The sequence below is a fragment of the Battus philenor genome, unplaced genomic scaffold (genome assembly GCF_028537555.1).
Source record: "Battus philenor isolate CCGP_79_NKW_IND1 unplaced genomic scaffold, ilBatPhil1.0.hap1 SCAF_6, whole genome shotgun sequence".
In the NCBI taxonomy this organism is placed as follows: Eukaryota; Metazoa; Arthropoda; class Insecta; order Lepidoptera; family Papilionidae; genus Battus; species Battus philenor.
Genome location: NW_027181726.1, coordinates 5,622,158 through 5,630,981, shown reverse-complemented (window position 1 = coordinate 5,630,981; position 8,824 = coordinate 5,622,158). Strand labels below are relative to the sequence as shown.

Genomic DNA, 8,824 nt, shown 5'->3' with positions numbered 1-8,824 from the left:
ATCTTTTAAATGTTAGTATTGCTATACTAGCATAATAAATCAAAATTTATTTATTTTTCTGTTTGATGTAATATATTCTAACCGACTAAAGACCAATTAGTGTAGCATTGTTGCGCGTCTGAGAGTGCTAGCAAAAAGCGAAATAAACTGCAGGACATAATACAATAGTTAAAATTACTGATTCCTAGATACGATAGCTCAATGCGAGAATCTGAAGTAAAATCACAATTGCAATTTACTTTAACGATAAAATGAAAAAAAATCATCTTTTACATTTTAAACATAAAAAATATTGTTATTGTTGCCGCTTATAACAATTCTGAGTTCTCAATTCAGCGTTTCGACGTCGTCGTCGTTCGTTGACGCTTATTATTGTTTTTATTTTTTTAAACCCTGTTTTTTTTCGACTTAAATATTAAGGAATTTGTTAACGAACTTTGTAAACACAAATTTATTGCAAATTCATAATTCAATAAGTTCTACTGAAAAGATTATTATAATAGTTATATATTTAGATTATATAACTATTTGATAAAAAAAAAATTAATTCAAATGATTGCATCATCAATCAGCTATACGTTAGGTCGTGTAAATTAAGTTATTATACAATGGGTTTTCAAATTCAACCTGTTTTAACATAATAATGTTATGAATTATTGTAATCGTGAGATAATGACAAGAAACTAATCGTAAAGATTTTATTGATAATAAAAGTGGAAGAAATATTTAAGTTTTTTTCTATTGGTTGTATCAAAATGTTATCATTTTATCTTGAATGAATTTGGTTTTATGATTTTAGAATCATGTTTAGATTTGACCTAGCTTTAGTATATAAATTCTGAAATACATCTAAATTTTAAAATAGAAACCTTATGTGTTTGTATCACAGCCGTAATATGTACAACTACTGACATCAGTATCAACGTGACAGTGACAGTGCAACTCAGCTTATTGTAGTGACTGTTCTTTTAGTGCTTAGAGGACTTGTGCTCGTGTTCGTGTCTAAATTTGTTCGCAACTATTTTAAAAATAGGCATTTTATATTTTTGTGAATAAATACTCACACCAGTGCAATTTAATCCCCCAAAATGGTTCGTGGACGCGCATTACATTTTGTTTTCAAAGTCGCAGACAGAACACTAACAGCAAAATTTTATAGAGAAGTTTTGGGAATGAAAGTGAGTAATTTTTCTTTACTTTTTCATGCAATTTAAATTATTTGAATTTATTGAATGTTTTAATGTATATTAGTATTAAATGTTATAACATAATAGCAGTTAAGCCCTCACCGTCAAGGTCATACTTCTAGAACAAACGGATGTGACAACCGGTAATATCATAGAACAAATTACCATAACGATTTTTTTTACTGCGAACCTTTGTTTTATATTTCATTAATTAAATGTAACTTTGTTGTTAATTTAAATTGCACCGTTTTCGTTTAGTTTTAAAAGTCGACAAATTGTTTCAGGTTCTTCGTCACGAAGAGTTCAGTGAAGGATGTGAGGCGGCATGCAATGGGTACAATAAATAAAACTTTAAAATTTTATTTACACCTGTATTCTTATAACAACATAATGAATTTTCTTCATATTTCATATATTATTTTTAATTTTTCACTCTAATGGAAAAATTCACATAAAAAATTTGCTTACATAGATCAAAAATTTTTATGTTCCCAATGTTAATTAAGTAATGTAGCTGTGTACTTATACAGGTTCAATTGCTTACTCACATCTCTCCTATAAAAGTTATATATAATATTATATTTACATAATATATACTGGTATAAAAATAATTATATTAAATAAACAAATTAAAAATAAACTTCCATTATACATACATAATATATACATAACATTACTATTCTAAAAAGAATTACTTTTTAAATATATTAATACTATTTAAATATATCATATTTATAGCAAGCATTTTATAATGAATGTAAGCTCAATTATTTTTTTGAATGAATTACAGCAGAGTTTAAGATTTGGTTTTAGATTTATTAATATAAAAAACAAATTTCATTTACTTTGAGCTGTTAAGATTAGATGACTTTTTATGAAATTTATTGAAAACAATAAAGAATTATTTGAGGATAATTGTTTTTTCAGCCCTTATGCAAATAGATGGAGTAAGACAATGGTTGGATATGGGCCTGAAGACAATCATTTTGTGGTGGAGCTTACATATAATTATGGGATTACACATTATGAACAAGGAAATGATTTCCTTGGTATTACAATACAGTCTAGTGAAGCCTTGAAGCGGGCTGTGGCTATGAACTGGCCTGTTGAAGTATCAGATGGAAAGAAATTTGTTACAGCTCCAGGCGGATACAAATTCTATGTTATTGATAAGCCTCAACCTATTGATAAAGGTATGCAGTAGAAAATTTCCACAACATACCTTTTCATAATCTAATATAGAATAATGTAAAGTATAAACCTAACATAAATATATGTCTGACTCTCTTAGTCACGCCCTTTCAATGTCCATGAGTTAGCGAAAATTTTTACATTGTCATGTAGTATATTTTCCTGATTCCAATTTTAAACAATGGGTTATTTGCTGAGTTCTCAGAAAAGGATGTTTTACAAATTAACTCTTCATTTGAAAAAAGAATGCATTGTAGTATTTATTCAATAATCCATTTGTAATTACACATCTGTATTGTTTGCAGCATTACTTTCATAATAATCATCATTTCAACTTTATAGCTCCACTGCTGACGTCCACTGTTGTACATGGGGTGCCTTTTCTTTTTTTTTTGTTGTACATAAATTGCCAAGAGGACCAGTCTGTTTTTTTTTTCTTTAAATGAATAATCTCTATGAATCATTGCCTGTTTTATTGTAAACAAATTGAATGACTGTAATTTATATATCAAAATGTCAGCTAATTATTTATTTATACATATTATTAATGAACAAAAATTATAAGGAGGAACTACTGTGGTATACTTGTTTCTCTAAAATGATGATAAACTTATATAAACAATTGATGGATTTCATGTTTATATCCTTTATCTAATCAGTATAAAGGTGTTTGATTTGTTTATCACATGATTTGATATCTGTAGGTATAGAATTAGTTTTGTTTTCCTTTAATATGATAGAAATATTTCTCTAATATTCATTTCAGAATCCAAAGTATAAAGTCAATACTCTGAAGACTATTATATTATGACTATTATAAGTCTATAGACTATTTGCTGTTCACGTAATTTCTAACTCTGATTTTGTCAATGATATATATATATATATATATATATATACATATATGTGTGTTTATATTTACACATATAACATATGTACAATATCTTTGAGAAAGGACACAGCAAGTTTCAAAAAAAGCAATTGTTTGTAGGAAAAACATTTAACCAAAGATATTGATTTTTGCATTTACCCAAAGTAATTTTTGGTTAAGGAATTATTTATGAGTGTGACAATGGGATAATAAATTACATATAAAAATATAAACAAAGGTCACTAGTTTGACTTCTTAACTCATCTCACAAGTGAATATCATTTGTCATCTCCGTGTACAAGCAGGTGCAAATTTGCAGGTCTATTTGCATCTTCATCTGCATGCAGTCTTTTTAGCTAAACAGGTATATCTATATTTATAGATACCTTCGAATTTAGGTAGTCATCCAAATGTGTAACTTCTGTACCACCATATGTAATTTGTCATTATTTTTGTATTTAATTATTTAAATGAATGTTTAAAAGCTTTTATATTTCTCTTCAATAATTAATAATGGTTAAATAGCACATCTTAAATACAGTTGATATTATCATTAAATATAATAAATTAGTTTCTTCAAAATATTGTAATGCATGAATAAATAAACATAAAGTTAAAAATGACTTATGTACATGCTGAATTGTGTCACACATTCATATTTTCTAATTATGGAATGTAATCAACTTGTAGCATCTTAATGACCTAGAAAATAAGTACATCTAATGGGATCTATACAATAGATTATAAGTCTTGAAAAGTCAAGTCTAGTTCAAGACTTGTAGTAATATTAGTATTGCCTACCTTATGATAATGGTAATAAAAGGAATAATTTCCCTTTGTCTAATATTAAACTGTTTTTAAAAAACATAATCTTATTACTTATTACAACTACTAAGGTGGATTGACTTTTGGTAAAGCCATTAGAAGACTAGATTCAGGCCTCTTCTTACTGGTACCATAGGAAATCTATGGGAGTAATTAATGTCCAACTGTGAACATCCTAAGCCAAGATGATGATATGATTCTATAGTAGCTAGCATTTATTTAATTTGGAATGTTGTTAAAAGCTTGGTACATAGTTTAATAAAACCATGATTGTAAAAGATTTACATTTCCAACAATTGATATTAGTGACATGCAAACTCAAATCCTGAAAACTATACTTAGGTAATATACACATGTTGTATTTTTAATATTGATGATAATTTATTCAATATATATTTTTTCAGACCCTGTGATGAAAGTATCATTAGCAAGCTCCAATCTCACCAGATCTGTAGAATATTGGAATGGTCTACTTAACTTAAAAATGTATGAGAAAACTGAAAAATCAGCTATTCTAGGTTTCAGTGATGATCAAGCAAAGTTGGAATTAGTTGATATTGGTTAGTATGATTTAGCTTCTTTTAAAATTATTTAATTACAACATTGAAACATGTTCCCTCACTGTGGGCCTTGTTGGTAAGCTCAGACTCCCTCAATGTACCATGAAGAGGGTGATGCTCCGGATGTCTCTTCAATATTGATATGGCCCAGTGGATTAGCAAGTTGAAATCGCAGTTGGCAGGCCCTATAGCGTGCAGAACAGATGGTTGCTAAGGCTTTATGATTTTGAAATGGGAGACCACGAACTGACAAGAACAGACAAACTTGTTGAGATTGAATTAGAGATTGAAGAAGACGCTGGATATGAGGCGTTTTGAACTGGTGCTATTAAAAGTCTGGGGGATGCCATTCAGCTGTGAATGTCTTAAAGCTGAAACTAATTTAGCTTATTATTATATGTAACTAGCATGTAATATGATGGCTGTAATTTATCACAGAGATGTTGATTTTATGAAACATGAGGGAAATAAAATCGAAAGACAATCAAAGTGAAATTTTTTTAATGACAACAAGTTGGTTAACTTCTTTATCGAAAATACGATTATTGAGATTGGTTGATGATTACCATATACCAATAATTTATCGTTATTTCAACAAATATTGAAATTTATTAGGTGCATTACTTGTTATTAAAAATAATAAATTATTTTTACAATTTCATAATGGCACATAGCGCGGGGAATAGATGACTGCTAAAGCCTTGAGGTTCTGGAGCCGAGACCATGGTTCGGCAAGCGCAGCGTAAGACGTCCACTCACAAAGTAGACAGATGACCTTGTTAAGGTCATTTCAAAACGCTGGACACAGGCTGTTTCTTAATGGTCCTATTGGGAACATTGGAGGCGCAGTCTGAGAGCTAGCTAGGATGTCCCGCAGTGAATATTCTACGGCTGAAATGAAGATGTTGATAATGTATATGGTCTTGTCTGTTAATGTATAATGATGTATAATGACTGTACCCTATAAGATGATTAGCCGTCTTATAGGATACATTCGTACCACTTTTTAAATTCGCCCTTGCGGGAGCAAAGACCAGTTATGTCTTACACTGACTAAAATCACGATGTACCTTCATCATTATATGGAGGTGCTATGGAACGATATCATACCTGTACGACGGTCGCCCACACAATCCCATTCCTGGGGAGAAAAATATCTAATAATCTAGTCTAAAATAATCTAGGGAGAAAAATATCTAATAATATCTAAAAATATCGATTGTAAGCTATCTGCTTCCAGCGTTTTTCGACGATCTTAATAAGGTTGTACCCACCATGTAGGTGGATGTCACACTTTGAGTTTGCCGGTTCCTAGTCTCTACTCCAAAACCTTTTGCTTTTTTAAATTTCTGTAAGCTTTCGTTCCTGGAATATCATAATTAATTAATTTTCTTAATAGTTTTTTTCTTAGTCCAGAAAAAGCGACTCCCAAGCAAGCGAACTTAGACGCTAAGTCACATTAGTATTTGATAAGTGCGGAAATACCAAGAAGTTAAAACAGCTAACTTATACATACATATAGTAGTTCTATAGAAACAGCACAGAAATGAAACTTGGATTAGTTAGAGCTAAAAGAAACGAAACAGTTTTAGGGGTACATATTTATTAAAGGAGGTATACAGTTTTTACTGGCCTGGGATGTATCAAGTATGTGTCTATACCACCAACTGTTAATCGATAATTTCAAATATTAAATTATTCTCAATAACTCCAGGCGAACCAGTGAATCACGCCAAAGCATACGGACGCATTGCTTTCTCCTGTCCCTTTGAAGAACAGCCGATTATAGATGAGAAGGTACGAGCGGCGAACGGAAAAATCTTAACTCCGTTGATCTCTCTGGACACACCTGGGAAGGCGACCGTGCGAGTGATTATCCTTGCTGATCCTGATGACCACGAGATTTGCTTCGTGGACGACGAGAGCTTCCGGCAACTGTCCCAGGTTGACCCCAACAGTGACGCCGACCTCGATAAATTTATCAAATCCGATAAATCCAGAGCATAATTCATTCCTTTAACTTTTGTTGTTAAGTATATTCCATGTTTTCATATTCTATTGAATTTTTAATTTTATGTGATATTTGTACTTTAAAAGTATTCGGTGAAAGTTTAACGATAGTTATATAGATTTAAGTTGCACTTTGCCATCCAACTATTGCAAGAATTATGTAATCGCTTTTTCAATAATTATAAATTATTATTATTTAGTGTTATTTTCTTTCATACTCCCTACATCCATCTATTGTCTGTATCATTCATACCTTTATAAGTATCTCTTACGTGATTGCAACATGATACAACCTGGTGCAGTTGTACTAAACCTTTTTTCGTAAGTGTCCCAAACACATGTTAATCATTGCAGGGCACTGAAGTACATTTTAAAAAAAGGTTATGATTTCTTAAATTTTTTGTTGTTACAGATAAAATTAAATAATCATTAATGAATTCATAAAAAAATATATAACATATTTGTGTCATTTCGTGGTGTATTCATACATGTTAAAGTGTTTAAAGATACAAATAGATTAATTATGAGATAATCTACACTGAACAGCATTTAATACAAGCTCAATTATTCTTAATTTCTAAATCTAATGTACTTGAATACATATACTCATGACTAGATGCCATCTCAAACAGAGCCTTTTACTTATTGTCATTGGTATTACCAGCATTCTTTACTACCTAATATTGAACTTTATTTTAATAAGGTTAAGTGGGAATACACGACTAGATTGTAAAATTATCAAGAAAAAATCAAAAAACTGGAATTCTTTCTTTATAATGAACATGTGTCTCAAACTTTTTAAGTGTATATAATATAAATACGCAAAATTAAAAATGTTTAAAAAAGAACCTAACAGATCGGCCAGTGGCGTGCCTAATGTTGAGTATAGCTGCTATGTATGAATGGTCGACTCGCTACAGGGACACTTACCGTATGAGGTTCTATAACGATTACGAGGCAATAATGCGCGTACGTCCCCATTCGTTAATCGCATCGCGTGACCGAATAAGTAATATGATTCTAAAAATAATCACGTCATAGAGTCGATCAGCAAAAGCGGCGAAGCAAACGACCTGATATTGATCAAATAAGTGAGTTGTGCGGGCGCGAAACGGCGGCTTTGCGTGATACCCTCGCTTTAGCATCGCCCTAACAGGCCGCAGTCCCGCCTACGAAATAACTTGCACACTGTCCGACGCTATACACTTTGTTAAAAATAACTTTGTAATAATTGATTGGTTTGTACATAGTTACAATTTTTTAACAAAATTAATATTCATATATGCAACTTTAATTTATAAATAACAAACTAAATTTATAAAAAATCTATTTAAATTAAAAAAAATAATTTACACAAGACGGATTAAATTTCTGAACTAAAAATCTGAGAAAAACTGGAAAAAGAAACTTGGCAGGGTTACGTATTTTTTCCTTTAATGTATAATTACATGTTTAGTAAATATTGAAATAACTTGGAGGCGAACACGTAATTCCTAAGTTATCTTTCTTCTAAGAAGTAATTTACAGTGTATAAAAAAACCGCACATAAACGTTCTATGAATTTTTTTAAATTTAACAATGACAGTTTTCTGAAAATGTAATCCTATGTTAAAAGAATATATGTTACCTATAAAAAGATTTGCTAACTCTTCTCATTCTATTTAGCAAATCATTTATTTATTTAATACATCAGTGACCGTTATAAAAACATAGTCAAACGCAAAATATAACTTTAAAACATGCACCATCATTATAAATGAATGCAACAATTTTGTCATAAAATAAAAAAGAGAAATATGATATAAATTAAAATTTCAAATCATACATATAATTTACATGAACTTTACAAGACCCAAGTGTCACAAATGTACATAAATTAAAAATTAAAAAATAATCAGTAATTCCAAAAAAACATTGACGTTACTAAAGTAGTTGATTTATGTCTTCATATTTTAGCAAATGTGTTACATAGAATTAATTCAGATTTTTATAATCAGTTTAATTAGTTGTATACAGGATGATTTATTGGAAAGACGTGTAATAGTTTTTGCTGAAAAATAAGCTACACTTCATTATTTACATTCCTTTAAAGCTTTTACAGCTCTTTCTAATAACCCTGTATGAAGGGATCACTTTGAAATAGGTTACAATAATTAAAATTTTCCATTGGAATGCGAGAG

The 8,824-nt window shown here is 30.1% G+C and overlaps 1 protein-coding gene across 1 annotated transcript; it reads left to right on the top strand.

Moving 5' to 3' along the window:
* Nucleotides 1-926: 926 nt before the first annotated feature.
* Nucleotides 927-6,828, top strand: LOC137930295 (glyoxalase domain-containing protein 4). The gene is made up of 5 exons (XM_068773524.1): nucleotides 927-1,178; nucleotides 1,472-1,521; nucleotides 2,115-2,380; nucleotides 4,479-4,634; nucleotides 6,349-6,828. Exons 1-5 carry the CDS (start codon nucleotides 1,089-1,091, stop codon nucleotides 6,639-6,641), a joined length of 855 nt encoding a protein of 284 aa, XP_068629625.1. The 5' UTR covers nucleotides 927-1,088; the 3' UTR covers nucleotides 6,642-6,828.
* The last annotated feature ends 1,996 nt before the right edge of the window (nucleotides 6,829-8,824 follow it).

Coding starts and splice junctions, on each gene's coding strand:
- LOC137930295 (XM_068773524.1), top strand. CDS start 1,089: ATGGTTCGTGGACGCGCATTACATTTTGTTTTCAAAGTCGCAGACAGA. Junction 1,522..2,114: donor TGTGAGGCGGCATGCAATGG/GTACAATAAATA, acceptor TTGTTTTTTCAG/CCCTTATGCAAATAGATGGA. Junction 2,381..4,478: donor GCCTCAACCTATTGATAAAG/GTATGCAGTAGA, acceptor ATATTTTTTCAG/ACCCTGTGATGAAAGTATCA.